Source organism: Nycticebus coucang, chromosome 10 (assembly GCF_027406575.1).
Source record: "Nycticebus coucang isolate mNycCou1 chromosome 10, mNycCou1.pri, whole genome shotgun sequence".
Taxonomy (NCBI): domain Eukaryota; kingdom Metazoa; phylum Chordata; class Mammalia; order Primates; family Lorisidae; genus Nycticebus; species Nycticebus coucang.
Genome location: NC_069789.1, coordinates 55,153,675 through 55,172,009, shown reverse-complemented (window position 1 = coordinate 55,172,009; position 18,335 = coordinate 55,153,675). Strand labels below are relative to the sequence as shown.

Here is an 18,335-nt window from a genome sequence, read left to right as displayed (position 1 = left end):
AGCATATTGGATTCTGTTAGAATAGTATTTGACTTTTTAAATTGCAGAATATTATGGAGGTATACAGTTTGGGTTACATAATTTGCTTTTGCACAGATTGAGTCAAAGTTATAAGCATGCCCATTTTCGAGGTAGTGTTCATTGTCCCCGTCAAGTATGAATTTACCCATCTCCTCCCAGCTGCTTGATTTTCGTTAAGGTTTACTTCTGTCTGTTACACATAAGTGTTGATCCATAGATTGTCATTACTTTGTCAGAGGGAGGACAAACTATTTTTTCCTTCCACCCTTCTAGATTCTCTGGCTGGGGCCCTACAAATTAGACTGACAAAACACATTAACAAGGGGCAGTACCTGTGGCTCAAAGGGGTAGGGCACCGGCCCCATGTGCCAGAGGTGGCGGGTTCAAATCCAGCCCCAGCCAAAAACCGCAAAACAAAACAAAGCAAAAAAAACACATTAACAAGAGAAAAGCAAAAACTTTATTAATGCCTGCAGCACATATCCATGGAAGGAATCTCATCATGAGGAACTCAAAACTCAAGTACAACTGTAAAACTTGTACTTTTACAGCATCTTAAAACAGAGCAATAAATTTGCAAAGAAGTGACCAGACAATGGAAAAAGACTGAGTTTCTAGGAATGCAAATTTTGGGAATGTAAATACATGGAGGAAACTAATGGAGAAGTTTTTTGTGTGGGTCCATCTTAGCCCAGACTTCTTCCCAGCCACAAAACTGCCCTAGTCAGTTTGTTTCTCTGAAGTTTCTGCTTTTAGTTACATAAAGAGAACTTTAGGAAGACTTCTTTCTGCATCCATTGAATCTCACTTGCTTCTAGTTCAAATTGCATATTTGGGGATAACACATTCTGGTCCTGTACAACTTAAATTTTTTATTTATCAGGTTTGATCTTGCCATTGTGCAGGCCTAAGTTAACTCATAATTTAAGTTTACTCTTCATGCACAATTTGACCTTTGAAAATTTATCTTTTCAAAGTTTATAATCTTATGTAATCTGCATAAGGCATCTTTTCTGGTCCAGGTTTTTTTGGTAAGGCATTCAAGAAACATTAATCTGATGTGTAAAAATAATTGGAAGAGCAATTTGTGTCTTTTTTGAATTCTCTTGACAAAAATCAAAGGGAATTCATTCATGACACATTGTAGAAAAAATTTTTTTTTTTTTGAGACAGTCTCACTTTCTCACCCTGGGTAGAGTGCCATGACGTCATAGCTCACAGCAACCTCAAATTCTTAGGCTCAAGAAATCCTCTTGCCTCAGCCTCCCAAGTAGCTGTGAATTTAGACCCCCTCCACAACACCCAGTTATTTTTAGAGACAAGATCTTGCTCTGGCTCAGGCAATTCACCTGCCTCAGCCTCCCAAGTGCTAGGCCTTGTAGAAATTCTTGAAATAGTCCTTCCTCAATTTTCCTGAAATCTCTCCCATGCTACAATGTGTGTGCTGCTTTTAAAGTTCTCTATGCCTCTTGCCCCAGATTAGCCATTGCTGGCTTTTGTATTTCTGCCCCTCTGCTCGCTCTTTCTGATTTCTTTAATTGTTGTCTCCCATTCCTTTGTAAAGCAATCAAACCAATCTGAGTACGGTTTCTTCACCTTGCCTGTTAAAACCCCAGTTCTCTAGGAAATAATCTGGAGTAGATCAAATTGTCTTCAATGTTCAAGGGAATAAAAGAGCCTGTGAATACTTATTAACTAATTTATCCAACTTTAGATACACATAATAGAATATAAACCCATACTATTTTTCCATCTATAATTCTACAATCCAAAACACTTTAAAACAAAGTCCTTTTTTGTCTTATTTGACAGAAAAATCTAACCTGAACTTTGTGAGGATACTTAATAACTCTCTTGTCTATAAATATGAGTAGTCTTCTGTCTCCATTAAGGCCACAAAATTCTGGAGAAGGAATTTGGAGAGGAGTTTTACTCAAGTTTGAGGATGGACAGAGACAAGTAAGATTAGTTTGCTTCCTTGAGCTTTCATTCTTTAGGGCTGCTTACAGTCATAGGAGATCTGGTATTTTGGGAAAGGGGGATGAGGTAGCAACTAGAAGGTGGATCTTCCTTAGGAAAGCACCAAGGATTGGCTCACCGATCTCTTCCCCCAGTGCTGGCGAAGAGTTGCGGAAGGTGGACTGTAAACATAGGCAAATATTGACAGAAGTCAAGGTCATGGCAAGACCATTTGGCCCACATTGTTGGGGGAAGGATAAACCTGCAGTTCAAAAAGATTGGTTAACTGGATTTGAGCTGGAAACTGGGAAATTTCCGGAGCTAAGTTTTTAAACTGGTAGCTCTTTTACCTTTTTTGGGGGGTCTCTTCGCAAAGTCTCTCCATACCAACTTCCTTACTGCTGTTCTTATTTCCCGTTGTTACTGCTGTTCTTATTTCCTGTTGTAGGATTTTTTTTTTTTCATATTCTCCAGAAAAGGGAAATCAATATCATTTCTTCTCTAGGAGGGAAGTGGTTAGTGTTCTCTTAAGTGGTATTAGAAGATCTATTTTGAACTAAAGCTGGTGTCTGGGCTGGGTTAATTCCAGCCTGGGTCAAGTAATCACCAGATGTTTTATCAGTTTGTGTGCTGTCTTGTGGTTGTGTGGCTGATTTCTGCTTCAGATGGTACGTATGCTTTCCTTATACTCAGCTTACAAGGCATTTGATATCAGTTTGAAAAATTCTGTCTAGAGTTTTAATGAAATTTAAATTTATGGTATTTCTCAAATGGCCAGTGCTCTGTGCTCAACGGAATCTTAGTATATTCTTAATGATAATCCTGCAGTGGGTAGTTACTGTTTACTTTCCCTTTCTGCCTGGGAGCAAAAAAAAAAAAAAAGTAACGATTTCAAAAGTACAAGAAAGGTCTTACCTGTAATAAATTCCAGGGCTGCTATTTGGGAAGGGGATTATTTGTTTAGGAGGGGACCACTTGTGGTGGAATTCGAGTGAAATCCCTATTATCCTTTTAGAAATAAAACTTTGGAAATCCTTGGAAAAGGAAGGACATGGATGTGTGTCGACATGGAAGAGTACAGGAATCAAGATGAATAACCCAGAAAGAGACACTTGGATGAAGGGACCTAATAAGGGCTTCCTTAGAGCCCTCCAGATACCAAGTGAATCTGTTTCCTTTTTCCTTCCAGCAGAGAATTGTTCGGAGCTTCCCCCAGTGGATAACAGCATATTTGTTGCAAAGGAGGTAGAAGGACAGATTCTGGGGACTTACTTTTGTATTAAGGGCTACCACTTGGTAGGAGAAAGAACCCTTCTGTGCAATGCCACTAAGGAATGGAGTGCTCCCACTACTAAATGCCGCTGTAAGTTGGATCTTTCTGCTTCTTTGACCAAATTTTCATCTCACCATGTTCTCTCACATTCTGCTTTCTATAAATAATGTTAAATCCATCCTTTTAAGAAAAAAAGTTTTTAATTTCTAAGGGTCCACCATTAAAGCATTTCTAGTGGTGGAGCTTCTCTTGGAAGGTACATGATCAGGTCTTGATCATTATTTATTTATTTTATTAAATCATAGCTGTGTACATTAATGTGATCATGGGGCACTAGTTTCATAGACCGTTTGACACACTGATCATTATTTAGTTGAATAGAATCCATCATATCTACCAGACGGAAATAGTTTCTTCCACATATTTAGAACTACTTTTCTTGCTATAACTTGTTTAATCTCATGCTGCTTTAAAAATGTTTTATATTATGGAAAATTGAAAATATATGCAAAAGACAGAAGAGTCAAATTAACTCACATATATTTATCACATAGCTTTCTCAGTCATCAACACATGACTGATCTTGTTTCATCAACATCCTCACTTTATTATTTCGAAGTAAGCATATGATTTTATTTCACTTATCATACAACTTTTGAACTGGGAGAAAATTATGTTGTCAATTTACAAATGTGATTCTGAGATCCAACTGACTTGTTCAAGGTTACAAAACTCATTTGTGGTATTTTCTGCATAGGTGGAGAATAAGTAATCCATATCCTATTTATTATCAGTATTTTTAAAATAGCTAAATTGGGTTCTCCTATATATACCTATAGTAAAACATACCAACATTATTACCCTTCATGCATATAACCAAATTTACTTTCCTCTGCATTGTCTCCTGTTTTTCTATATCACAGGAGAAAACAAAACAAAATGAAAAATGGTTAAGTGTGTATTTGGCTGGATAAAAGGGAAGAAAAAACTCACCTCAAATATAGGCTCCAGATTTTTGAGCCATGCCTAACAGGACAATAAACATGCTATTGGTAATTTCTAGTTATGTGCCTAATAGCTTTTAGTAAATCCAATTGCCAATTCATGTCATTCTTGTGCATGACTAAGATCTTTCCTGCTATACTTAGCTCAGCCTCCTCTTTTCTCATCTTGCACTGATATAGTTTAGTACTATGTACCTGGCCCCATTAAAAATATGCAGTTTCAGCTCTGATTTTCTATTTTCTCGCTAAAGACTGAGGAAGTCTGGCTTTCACTGTAAGGGGCTTCAGCCTCGCCCTTTTAGATTACTGCTTGTTTTCTTCTTCAGTGGGCCACTGTCCTGACCCAGTGCTGGTGAACGGTGAATTCAATTATTCGGGGCCTGCAAATGTAAGTGACAGAATCACCTTTAAGTGCAACGACCACTACATCCTGAAGGGCAGTAATTGGAGCCAGTGTCTAGAGGACCACTCCTGGGCACCTCCCTTTCCCATCTGCAAAAGCAGTAAGTTTTAGAGAAACAATCACAAATCCCAAAGATACTGATTAGTAGTGTCCCCCTAGACATTCACAATATCCCTGTGGTGTTTCCCTTCTTCTTTTTGCTCCTGGGAAGGGCTTAGGGTCTAACCAATAGCCAAGAAACAAGGAGAGCTCTCAGAATGAAACCTCAAGTAGAGTGATAGATTCCAGCGACATGAAAGCAATGAACTGTACAATGCCTTTTCTTCTCTCAAGTAGGTTTACATCCTAGTAGATAGTGATTTAGTTTTTATTTGAAAAATACACATAGACACCCACACACACAAGGACCATAACTCATCCACTGCAAAATTATCTATAAGAAGTGAAAGTCCCTCTTTCTATCACTACAGTTTATCTGTCTCAGAGGTAACCAGCTGGATGTATTTATTTCATGACTTTTCCTTATGTGTATGCAGACTTTTAGAACAAAATTTGAAACATACACCTATAGTATGTTTAAATAAGTATCATGTGTGTGTAGACATACGTCTACAAAATGGGACCTTGCTGTATAGATTTTTAAATTGTTTATTTTATTTAATTAATTAATTAATTAATTTATTTTGAGACAGAGTTTCACTTCGTCACCCTCAGTAGAGTGCTGTGGTGTCATAGCTCACGGCAACCTCAAACTCTTGTACTCAAGCAATTCTCTTGTCTTAGTCTCCTGAGTTGTTGGGACTACAGGCACCCACCATAGCACCCAGCTATTTTTTAGAGATGGGGTCTTACACTTGCCTAGGCTGGTCTCGAACCTGTGAGCTCAGGCGATCCACCTGCCTCAGCTTCCCAGAGTGCTGTTTTTTTAATTTAAAATAATATACATGGACATTTTTTAGGCCAGTACATATAGCTCTGTGGCCTATTTTTACATAACTGCATAGAGGAATGCCATAATTTATTATGCATCACTCATAATGATGGACATTTGTTTTATTTCCATATTTTTGCTATTAAGAACAATGCTGAAATGAATGTTTTATACACATACACATCCTTATGTCTGTTATTATTTCTATAGGATAGATTCCTAGAATGATCAGTAGGTCATGGGATGTCATTATTTGAAAAATATACTTAAATATCCAAGAAATTCTACTCAAATTTTTAATACATATTGGTAACAAAATGAATAATGAAAAGTCAGTTACTTTCTGTGAATAATATTAATTGAATGTTGAAATGTAAATATAATTTCATTCGCAAGATATATATGAAAATTTACTAAAGGATGTAAAATAAGACTTGACTTAAAAATAAAAATGATATACCGTGATCTTGAATTAGTATTACAGTGAAATCCCCACCAGAATTGTAAACTTAAAAAACCATGAAACAAAACATTAATTTTAAAATCCATTTGGAAGAGTACATGTGTAACATTGCAAATTGACTTTTTTTGGAAAATTGTGAGTAATGTATGTATTTTGTGAATTATAGGGGAGGAAAACTAGTATTATTAGATAGTAAGTAAAATATACCTCTGATACAAGCAAAATAGCGTTAAAAGGTCAAATTGTGGGTGGTATAATTAATGTATTAAAATAGCAAAGCATAGGCATAAACAAATAGAACAGCTTATTTTAAATAGGGAGAAAGTATATATTTGGTGGTAATATGATAATTATTTATTTGGAAGCAGAAAAAATTAGGGCTCTAGTTCACACCATATTAACAATGTATTCCAAATGGAGATATACATATATATAAACATATAAGAGAGAGGAAGGAAAATTATTAAATTATTGTAAACATGAGAGAATATATTTATTGCCTTGGGCTGGGGAAAGACTTTTTAAGCAAAAACACAAAACTAAGAAGTCATAAAGGAAGAAAATGGACAGATTTAACCAAATTCTTTTTTTTCTTTTTTACCTCTTTTTTACTCACTGTGAGTAAAAGAGGAGATTTAACCAAAATTTTTAACTAAAAACTTCTATATACTAAACAATTTTTTAAAAATGATAACAGACATCAAAAAAATTAAAAGATAACAGACTCTTAGAGAAAATATTTGCAACATATTTGATGGTTAAAGAGTTCATATTTTTAATATACAAACAGCTCCTAGAAATCAGTAAAGATAATCCTGTAAAAATATTGGCAAAATTGTGTAAGTAAATCAGTAAATCTTTACTGATTTCTAGGAGCTGTTTGTATATTAAAATATGACTGTTCTAAAATTATGACTCCTGGGGCCGGGCGCGGTGGCTCATGCCTGTAATTCTAGTACTGTAAGAGGCTGAGGCAGGTGTATGGCTTGAGCTCACAGGTTCGAGACCAGCCTGAGCAAAAAGCAAGACCTCGTCTCTACTAAAAATAGAAAAACTGAGACAAGAGAATGGCTCAAGCCCAAGAGTTGTAGGTTGCTGTGAGCTATGACAGCACAGCACTCTACTCAGGGTGACAGCTTGACATTCTCAAAACAAACAAAAAAAATCCAAAAAACAAAAATTATGACCCTGAACAGTGTTTCTATTTTCCAATTTTATGAAAGGATATTGCACATTACTAACAATTACAGAAGTGGAAATTAAAATTAGATACAAGTATGTTACTGATCAGAGTAGCAAAAATGAAAAGATTGATTTCATCTACTATGACTTGGAATATGAAGAAATCACCATTTATGTCACTGAGAATGTAAAGTAATATCACTCTTTGGATGTGTTGTAGCAGTCGCTATAAAAATAATAAAGACAGTTTAAAAGCACAAACTACTTATGGTCTTACATGAGAGGATTTACGGTTCCTTAAAACATGCATGCATATTATATATAGTTAAATTACAAGCATACAATATCATTTTACATCATTAGCTTGACACATATTTAAAGTATTTCCTTATTTCTTCCAAACCTTTTCTGTTTTACGCTCTTTAATTCAGTAATTCCTACCCTAGTTCCCAACAAGGAATTTTCACTTTATCACCCAGATCCAGAAGGGGCCCCCTAGGTCCCGAGGTCACTAAACCATATTTTCTATTTAGAATCGAGATCCACGTTATCTCTTTCAGTTAAAATTATACTCATGAAAGGCAGAGGAACAGTAGCTACACTTGAATCCCCTGATTCACTCATGGAAATTCATTTTGCTTTCTTCTATTTAGCCTTTGAACTCAGTCTTTGAGCTTTTAAAAATTATTTACAATCTCTTAACTGCACAAGTAATACATCTTTGCCATAGAAAAAATATAGAAAAGAAGAAAGCAATTACTTACCAGCCTGGCACCCAAGGGTAAGAGTTATGAGTACTTAGATAATATAACTTTTCAGACATTGTTTCTGTGCAGGTATTTGTGTGATAGTATTTTATTTTATTATTTATTTATTTATTTATTTATTTATTTATTTTGAGACAGAGTCTGTTGCCCTGGGTAGAGTGCTGTGGTGTCACAGTTCACAGCAACCTTAAACTCTTGGGCCTAAGCCATTCTCTTGCCTCAGCCTCCCAAATAGTTGGGATTGCAGGCACCTGGCTATTTTTTGGTTGTGGTTGTCATTGTTGTAGCCTGTGATGGTATTTAAAAAAAATACATTATATTGTACATACTTTTTTATGATTTGCTGTTTTTACTTGACCATTTGTTTTGAAGACCTTTATGTAAATATACACCTACATGATCATTCTTTATTTAGCCTTAGTCTTGATCAATATGTTTAGCCTTATACAATCTCAGAGACTGTATCTAAGAGATCTAGAGATAATTTTATTTAACCTGTTTATCTTATACTTCAGAAAGAAAGTCCAGATGGGTAGGATGGATTTTTTAGCACCATGTAGTTAGGGAACAAATCAGAATCAACACTGACAGCTCCTAGTACCTTGTCCAACTCTCTCTTTCCAATTGCACAGACTCATTCTCTTCTCTCCTAACTCCATCCTCCTTTTTTTCCTGAAGCTCTCTCACATGTCACAACTCTGTCCCATAGGGGCTGTCACATGTCATCCTCCATGTGAGCTCACATCCTTTATCTCCCTACTCAGGAAGTTATGTCTTCTGCCTTCACCTAGGGTCTAATATTTCCTTTCTTGTACACTACAATGGGCGTCTCTGCAACTTAAACTTTCTTTCCTTGAGCTCCTGCCAGTCAGAAAGTACTCTCAAATCCCTAATAGCTCAGAGGATGATCCTGGGGAGGGGTCTCTCCCAGACCCTGAAGGAAATGAATGGACAGCATGTCCCAGATGTTGGTGCTCGTGCAGACAGTTGCACTTAGGGGACGCTGTTGTCTGAGGATACCTGGCCCTCACAACTCTCACCCCTACACTCTTTTCTCTCAGGAGACTGTGGCCCTCCGGGGAATCCACCTCATGGCTATTTTGAAGGAAATAATTTCACTTTTGGATCTACCATTACTTATCACTGTGAAGAGGGGTAAGTGCACACAGCCTGTGAAATGGGAGAGCTTGCCCCTCAGCTGCGTACCTTTAGGGAATGACCCAGTCTATGCCCAACTTGTCCCTGTATTTCCTACACGATTCTGAGCTCATTCCTATTTTGAGAGCTGCGTTAGCCTACAGCTAGCTCCCCCCAGTTTCTAGAAAACAGACATCCTCTTAAAGGATCCTATTTATCCTAATGAAAGGGTCACTTTTTGCTTTTTGTTAAGACAAGAGAAAGTATTTAAAATGTGTGTGTTTTTAAAGAAGCACAGAACAACAACAAAACCCCCAAACATAAAAAAAATTAAAAAACCCCAAAACTTTAGAAATACAAAGACTTAGAGTACGGGCAGGCCCTGAGTTGCAAACGTCCAAATGATGTCTGACTCACACTTGGGACTAGAGGACATTACAAGTAACAGGTAAATGCACCTATTGCAGTTTAACATATAGATTCAACTTAAGAACAAACCTCCAGAACCTTACCTTGTTCATAACCCAGGGCCTGCCTGTATAAACCCTTACAGCATCTTAATTAAAGTATGGCCACCCACCTGACAGATCTTCTAGCCTTTTCTTTCCCTTGTCCCAATTTTTTTTTTTTTTGACTAATATAAGGATACATACAATTGGGTTCCATTGTTTGCATTTGTTAGGAAGTGTCCAAGTTGTAGTTGCATCCTTTACTCAGGAGGTGTGCCATACACCCCTACAGTGTACTCATTAGCTGAGAGCTTATCGAACCCCTCTCTGACTCCCCCCACTTGAATTTAATTGCATTTTTCTCTCATGTGGACCTGTAGTTGTCCATCTGCTAGTTTCAAATTATTATTGAGTACATAGGGCGCTTGCTTTTTCATTCTTGAGATATTTTACTAAAGAAAGAGTTCTTCAATTCCATCCAGGTAAATACAAAAGATAGGAAGTTTCTATCTTTTTGTGGCTGAATAGTATTCCACGGTATATATACCACAGGTTCCATCCATGTCCTTGCCACAATCTTATTAAGTCAGAGTCACATGGTTTCCCTGGAGCCCGATCTCACTATATACCTCGAAAAGACTCTGCAGTCAACTTATATATTTTTTTCTGATTAAAAGCTACTGCTCCTTTTTAACCCATTCACTAAGATTTATTAGAGGGGTGATTCTCACTTTCTGTTCTTTTGCAGAGTTAAGATGACAGATGCCTTCTTCAATTGAATGATACAATTCTTCTTTCCTTATTCCTTTCACCAAAAAACTGTGTGCATAAACACACTGATCCAGAATTTCTCACTTCTCTGTTTTATGGGTTGACTCATCACTTGGGTCCTCCGTACCCACCAAGAGAGAGTTTTAATTTTATAACTGCTATGTAATACCGAGATAACTTAAGCTCAGGAGCGGGGAGGTGGGTTCCATTACAGAATGAAATACTGAAATACCACCACACAAAACCAGCCTCAGTTACCTGGTTAGAAGGTGGAGAGGCTAAGCCTTTAATTTCTGTTCAGGTACCGCTTAGTGGGCACGCAGGAGCAGCATTGCACGGATGGGGACTGGAGCAGTGCGCTTCCATTGTGTGAGCTGATCCAGAAAGCGCCCAAACCAGTCCCACTGGCTGAGTGTGAGAAGGCACTTGTAAGTAGGAGGCGCTAGTCTGTCTCGTTCACAGCCGTTTCTCTGGGGCCTGGCATGGCCGCTGGTGCATGCTCAGTAAATGTCTGTTCAATTTGGGGTGTTTTTGAATGAGATGGACTTGGCTTGATTATAGAAGGGGCTCATAAACTGTTAATTCACATTTGTATATATGGATGTTTCTATTAACCACCATTATCACAAATGCTTCTTAAGACCCTGTTGGTAGGAGTTGCTGTCTCGTGTTCCTCCTAGAGCAAGGTGCACAAACCCAGTGCCTGAGATTTGGAAGTACTGCTGTGATGAAGTCTCTAAAATTCTTTTAGGTTCCAAGAAACACTGAACAGATCCGTTTTCACAGAGACTCTTCTTTTAGTTCATATTACATCAATTCATGTATTGATAAGTATATGTAAATCCCAAAATGTAGCTCATTCTTCACATTGAAGACCCAGATCTTTACTGAAGCTAGCCTGGGTCGGAGCTCCCACTCAGGGACCTAACTGCTGCTCCCAGCTTCAGAGTACATGGCTGGGTCTCAGTCTGTCATAAGTTGTAACTTTAAAAAATTTTTCTTTTTTCAGCTTGCCTTTCGGGAGACTAAGGATCTTTGCAAAGCGACAAAAAACTTCATACAACGATTAAAGGAAGATGACTTGACAATGAAGGAACTGAAATATTCTCTGGAATTGAAGAAAGCTGAGTTGAAGGCAAAAATGTTGTAACACTGTAGCTGAACAGATTGGTAATAGTAATATATCTATGAATAAATTTTCCTCCTGGTTCTGAAATTGGTTTCAGATTTTTCTCTTATTGGGTTGAAATGCAAGTTCATAGTCATCACTTGCAGTTGTATTATGACTGTGTGTGTGTGTGTGTGTGTGTTGTTCTTGGTGTGGGAAGAAGCCAAGTGTGGTTACCTGTTTAAGACAAGAATTAGCAGCACCTTACAATTGCCAAGATGTAGAATCAACCCAAGTGACCATCAACCCAGGAATGGATTAATAAACTGTGGTATATTTATACCATGGAATACTATTCAGCTATAAAAAGATGAAGGCTTTAAATCTTTTGTATTAACCTGGATGAAGTTGGAGAACATTCTCCTTAGTAAAGTATCACAAAAATAGAAAATATCCTGTATGCTTATTACTAACTTGAAGGCAGTAAACAAATACACACCCACACAAGAGAAAAACTCAATTAATTCTAGTTGGAGGAAGGGGAGAAGAGGGAGGGGGGATTGTGCCTCGCCTAACAGGCACAATGTAAGGGGACATGGCACACCTCCTGGGTGAGGGATACACTACCCCAGGGACTTTACCTAACAAGTGCAAACCATATAACCTAATCCTTTGTAACCACATATTAATCTGGAATTTTTTAAAAAAGAATTAGCATCATATTAATAAGGAGTGGAGGGCTTTATTTCCTCTCTGCAAGAAGAACAGGAAGCTCAGATTTTAGCTAAAAGTGTATCTCACATTTTAATATGAAATACTAAATTATAAGGCAAAAATTAACCAAAACATATGAGGCAAAAATCAGCCTCCCATTTTTGAAAAATAGGCTCAGAAGCATGGGAAGTGGTGAGAGCCACGCCTGGAAGATAAAGTCAGTTTACGGGGGTTTTGAGTGGTACTTTAGAGAATATATACATATATATTTATTTTTGGTAGACAGTGGACAGAAATGGAAACCTTTCAAGTAAGGAAGTGATAAGGACAGAACATAGAGGAATATTTCTCTCACAACTATATATAGTATTGGTTGAAAGTATCTGAGACAGAGAAACCAACAAAAGGACTCTTACAATAATAGTCCATGCAAGAGACGATGTTGACCTCAAGGGGCTTGAGGGTGGCAGAAATGGAAAAGAAGCAGCAAACACGAGACACCTTGCAAAACTCCTATCAAAATGACTTATCAACGAATTAAATGCTGGCGAGTGAGGGGATGGAAGAGTTCAAAGGTGAGTCTGAAATTTTATTCCTGACAGCCTGGGTTAAAGTTGGGGTGAGAAGATGAAGCTTTTGGGCAGGAAATGAGATGTTCTTCTCTGGATGTGCTGAGTGTGAGGTGCTTACGAGATTTCCGGTGGGGGGAGGAGGAAACTGTGTAAGTCTGGAGTTTAGGAGAGTGATCAGAGGTAAAGATGTACTATGGGCCTGTCCTCTTACTAGGAATAGTGAAAGCCATGACAGGAAGTAAGGCCATTAAAGCTATAAAGAGGAAAGTTTAAAAGAAAGAAGGACCTGAGGTGTATCTGTAGTTAGGAGTGAGGAGGAGGAAGAGGAGACAACATTAACTAAGAGAAATTATTCTACATCATTAAGGTGAGGGAATCAGGAAAGTTTAGAGCAGGGGTCCTCAAACTACGGCCTGCGGGACACATGCGGCGGTGTGAATTGTATTTGTTCCCATTTTGTTTTTTACCTCAAAATAAGATATGTGCAGTGTGCATAGGAATTTGTTCATGGTTTTTTGTTTTTTTTTAAACTATAGTCCAGCCCTCCAACGGTCTGAGGGACAGTGAATTGGCCCCCTGTTTAAAAAGTTTGAGGACGCCTGGTTTAGAGGAATGGAAGCCAGAGGAAAAGAGAGTTTTGAAAAGGAAATTGTCAGCAGCGGCAAAGGCTACAGACAAAAATGAATTAAAGACATTTTGGATTTGAACATAAGGGGATGCCTCAGAAAGATGTGTCAGCAGAAGAGAGAGTAGAAGCCAGATAGGAAAGCAAGAGAAAGGGTGACTTAAGTCAGCATCATGTTCAAGAAGAAAAATGGAATTTGAGGTTTTGGAAAAATAGAGGGAATATTTCAGAATGAGAGACACATTGAGAATGAGGTAGGGAAAGAAGGAAGAATTCTCCTCTGATTCTTGAATGGATAGGAAAGAAAATTTGACATCGCTGAAGCTAATGTAGAATGGCTTTTAGTAAAGGAGGAGGCAAGAATAAGACAACCTGGTGACCTGGAGAAAAAAGAAGTGCAACAGTCACAATGTGACATAGAAGAAAGGACTCCATAAACATTGGGAAATGGCACATGCAAGACTCATGTTTAAAGATCATACTTCTTCCTATTTAGCTCTCAAAACTTCACACAATCTGGAATCCTCCTCAATGCTCATTCTCGTAAAATTAGTGTCTCCCCTTGGTGACTTAGGCCATTTTTGTTTTGTTTTGTTTACAATGTCCTTCTCCCTTTAAAAAAATTTTTCAAAATATTACAGGGGCACAAATATTTTGGCCACATGAATTGTGTAGTTTGGGTAAAGTTCTAAGCATGCCCATCGCTCAAGATAGTGTGCACTGTACCTATCAGGTGTGACCATACCCTCCTCTCCCTGCCCACCTGCTTGATAGCCTTTGAGTTTTACTTCCAGGTGCACACAAGTGTTGATCGATTAGTTCCAGTTTAATAGTGAGTACACATGGTGTTTGTTTTTCCTTTTTTTTTTTTTTGCATTTTTTTGAAATTTCAACTTAGTATGAGAGTACGAATTTTTGGATTACATTGTTCTCACTTCCAGGATAAAGTTCCAATTGTAAAAGAGCCCCTCACCCAGGGCGTATGTCATACACCCTCACAGTGTGAATATTAGGTGAGATCCCACCACATGCCCTCCCCCCTTCTGTCAATCATCCTCACCCCTTCCCCCACCTCCCTCTGTCCCTATTCTAGACTATATTTGTGTTTGCGATACTTTACTAAGAAGAATGTGTTTCAGTTCCATCCAGGTAGTTTTTCCAGTCTAGTGGTACTTCACTTAAGAGAATGGTCTCCAGTTCCATCCAGATTATTACAAAAAGTTTTAGTTAATTTTTTTATGAACTCTATGGTGTACATATACCACATTTTATTAGTCCACTCATGTATTGATGGACACTTGGGTTGATTCCACATTTTTGCAATTGTGAATTGTGCTGCAATAAACATTTGAGTGCAAGTATGTTTTCTATAAAATTTATCTTTTTCCTTTGGGTAGATATCCAATAATGAGATTGCTGAATCAAATGACAGGTCTACTTTTAGTTTTTTGAGGAATCACTATACTACTTTCTACAGATGTTGTACTGGTTTGTAGTCCTTTGGGACAGTGTATAAGTGTATACAACAGTGTATAAGTGTTCCTTTCTCTCCACATCCATGCTAACATCTGTTGTTTTGGGAATCTTTGATAAAAGCTATTCTCACTGGAGTTAGGTGATATCTAATATTGATGATCATGATATTGAGGTTTTGATTTGCATTTCTCTGATGATTATAGTCATTGAGAATTTTTCATATATTTATTGGAAATTAGTCTATCTTCTGAAAAAATTCTATTCATGTATTTTGCCCGCTTTTTAATGATTGTTTAATTTTTTTTCTTGCTTATTTGCTTGAGTTGTTCATAGATTCTTGTTACTAGCTCTTTATTGGCTAGATAGCATGCAAATATCTTCTCCTATCCTGTAAGTTGTCTATTTGCTCCATTGATTATTTCCTTTGATGTGGAAAAAAAAAGCCTTTTAATTTAATCAAGTCCCATTTATTTATTATTATTATCTTTTATTTTATTTATTTATTACTTTTTTAAATTAAATCATAGCTGTGTACATTAATGCAGTCATGGGGGACAATGTGCTGGTTTTATATATGATTTGAAATATTTTCATCAAACTGGTTAACATAGCCTTCATGGCATTTTTCTTAGTTATCATGTTAAGACATTTATATTCTACACTTAGTAAGTTTCACATGTACCTTTGTAAGATGCACCGTAGGTGTGGTCCCACCAATTACCCTCTCTCCATCCATCTTCCCCCCTCCCCTCCCTTTCCCCTTTCTCCATATTCTTGGGCTATAATTGGGTTATAACTTTCATATGAAAGCTATAAATTAGTTTCATAGTAGGGCTGAGTACATTGGATACTTTTTCTTCCATTCTTGAGATACTTTGCTAAGAAGAATATGTTCCAGCTCCATTCATGTAAACATGAAAGAGGTAAAGTCTCCATCTTTCTTTTAAGGCTTCATAGTATTCCATGGTGTACATATACCACAATTTATTGATCCATTCGTGGGTTTATGGGCACTTGGGCATAATTGACTTAGCAATTATGAATTGGGCTGCAATAAAAATTCTGGCACAAATATCTTTGTTAAAGTCTGATTTTTGGTCTTCTGGATATTTTATTAATTTTTGTTGTTTCCATGAATGGTGTTGGGGTCTTTTTCATAAGTTTTTTGCTTAAGCCAATACCTAGGAGTTTTTCTATCATATTCTTTTAGAATTCTTTATAGTTTTAATGCCTTAACTTTAATTCCATTTTGAATTAAATTTTGTTAGTGGTGTGAGGTAAGGATCTTGTTTCAGTCTTCTACATGTAGCTATCCAGTTTTCCCAAAACCATTTATTGAATAGGCATTCTTTCCCCCAGTGTATATTGTTGTCTACTTTTTCAAAAATCAGATGGCAAGATGAGGATGGTTTTACACTTGGGTTCTCTTTTCTGACCCATTGGTCTATGTCTCTGTTTTTGTGCAAGTACCATGCTGTTTTGATTACTATAGCCTTGTAGTATAGCTTAAAGTCTGTAGTATAGCCAGTGGGGAAAAGAATGCCTATTCAATAAATGGTTTAGGGAAAACTGGATAGCTACAAGTAGAAGATTGAAACAGGATCCTTACCTCACACCACTAACAAAATTTAATTCAAAATGGAATTAAACTTAAAGCATAAAACTATAAAGAATTCAAAAAAAATGATGGAAAAACTCCTAGATATTGGCTTAAGCAAAAGCCAGTATCTGTTTTCTCAATCTGTTCCTTTTGCTTATTGTTTCTTTGGTTATTCTGATTCCATACAAACCATAGAATTATTTTTTATAGATTTATAAAGAATGACATTGATATTTTAATGGAATTGCACTGAATCTGTAAATCACTTTGGGTAGTATAGCTATTTTTTTTTTTTTTTGTAGAGACAGAGTCTCATTTTATCCCCCTCGGTAGAGTGCCGTGGCATCACACAGCTCACAGCAACCTCCGACTCCTGGGCTTAGGTGATTCTCTTGCCTCATAATCCCAAGTAGCTGGGATTACAGGCACCTATCACAATGACCGGCTATTCTTTTTGTTGCAATTTGGCTGGAGCCGTGTTTGAACCCGCCACCCTCGGTATATGGGACTGGTGCCCTACCCACTGAGCCACAAGTGCCACCCGGGTAGTATGGCTATTTTAACAATGTTGATTCTGCCAATCCATGAGCATGATATATTTTTCCATTTGTTTATATCTTCTGTGATTTCCTTTCTCATTGGTTTGTAGTTCTCCTTCTAGAGTTCCTTCACCTCCTTGGTAAGTATATTACTCTGCACTTTATTTTTTTGTTGTTGCTATTGTGAAAAGTATTGAGTATTTGATTTGATTCTCAGCTTTGCTATTGTTGGTTTCTAGAAACGCTGCTTATTTGTGTACTTTGATTTTGTAACCTGAGTCTTTACTCAATTTATTTATCAATTCCCGGAGTCTCTTGGCAGAATCTTTGGGGTTTTCTAGATATACGGTTATATTGTCAGCAAAGAGTGATAGTTTAACCTCTTCTTTCCTGATTTGGATACCCTTGATTTGTCTAATAATTTCTACTTCTCATTCAAAACCCAGCCTAATTTCCATACCTTCTTCAATAACTTCTTTAATTAACTTAACCTGCTGTGGCTTAGCTCCTTCCTTTCTGAAATCTTTATGGAACTTTTACAAAAACAGTAAAGTTGTCAGAAAGAATTGCTTTTTTTTTTTTTTTTTTTTTGCAGTTTTTGGCTGGAGCTAGGTTTGAACCCGCCAATTCCAGAATATGGGGCTGGCACCCTATTCCTTTGAGCCACAGGTGCTGCCCAGAAAGAATTGCTTTTTAATAGTAATCTCTTGAGAACACAGATCTTAGGCTTTAGGGTTAATATCTTAATTGGACAATGTCTGGGATTGGGGTCTTCCTAGATCTTTGTGGAAACAAACATGGCTGGCTCACCATTGCATTCTTCTGAGCAGCACTCAATGATAGCCCAACTTCTGGAGGTTCCCGGTATATAGTGGCACTGCTGGTAGTAGTAGTTAACATTTATTGAGTTTTGAGTATGTTCCAGGAAACTTAGCACACAGCAGGAACTCAACACATGTTTGATAAATTCTATACCTTTTGCAATTCTTTGGGGTGGACTGGAGACCATCATGGGGCAGATGCCTCAGTCCCTGAACCTCAGAAAAGCCTGCTGGACCTGGTGTCATGGGAAGGGCATCATTTTTATAGAACTTGTCTGAAATCTGCAGTATCTAAGGTTTCCAGGCTAGCTGGATTAGGTCTTGCTTAACTCTTATGTTTACAAAAAAAAAAAAAAAAAGAATTCTGACATCAAGTCCAAATTACCTCTTCACTTAGGGGAAATGGTTGGCAGAGGAGAAAAAACAATGATTGCAACATGTTATTGAGAATGAGAGCCAGTGAAGAGAAAGATTAGGTAAACACTGCTGCTATATTTCTGCTATTAATCATTTACTGGGA

The 18,335-nt window shown here is 37.3% G+C and overlaps 2 protein-coding genes across 4 annotated transcripts in view; both read left to right on the top strand.

Annotated features, from left to right (window-relative positions):
- PFKFB2 (6-phosphofructo-2-kinase/fructose-2,6-biphosphatase 2) overlaps window positions 1-3,229 on the top strand; it is a 33,492-nt gene extending 30,263 nt beyond the window's left edge. For both annotated transcript variants that reach the window (XR_008383262.1, XR_008383264.1), the window contains one exon: window positions 3,173-3,229. The gene's annotated coding sequence lies outside the window, so the exon portion shown is untranslated. The remainder of the gene's footprint in view (window positions 1-3,172) is intronic.
- On the top strand, window positions 1,886-11,576 carry C4BPB (complement component 4 binding protein beta). 2 transcript variants are annotated; one of them, XM_053607949.1, is made up of 6 exons: window positions 1,886-2,648; window positions 3,173-3,343; window positions 4,584-4,760; window positions 9,065-9,158; window positions 10,662-10,788; window positions 11,370-11,576. In XM_053607949.1, the coding sequence occupies exons 1-6, from the start codon at window positions 2,591-2,593 to the stop codon at window positions 11,508-11,510; spliced, it is 768 nt and encodes a 255-aa protein (XP_053463924.1). In that variant the 5' UTR covers window positions 1,886-2,590; the 3' UTR covers window positions 11,511-11,576. The 2 variants fall into 2 exon arrangements, with proteins under 2 accessions (XP_053463924.1, XP_053463923.1); XM_053607948.1 differs by having other exon boundaries at window positions 1,889-2,648; window positions 3,170-3,343.
- Window positions 11,577-18,335: the final 6,759 nt, after the last annotated feature.

Coding starts and splice junctions, on each gene's coding strand:
- C4BPB (XM_053607948.1), top strand. CDS start 2,591: ATGTTTTATCAGTTTGTGTGCTGTCTTGTGGTTGTGTGGCTGATTTCT. Junction 3,344..4,583: donor TCCCACTACTAAATGCCGCT/GTAAGTTGGATC, acceptor TTTCTTCTTCAG/TGGGCCACTGTCCTGACCCA. Junction 4,761..9,064: donor CTTTCCCATCTGCAAAAGCA/GTAAGTTTTAGA, acceptor CTTTTCTCTCAG/GAGACTGTGGCCCTCCGGGG.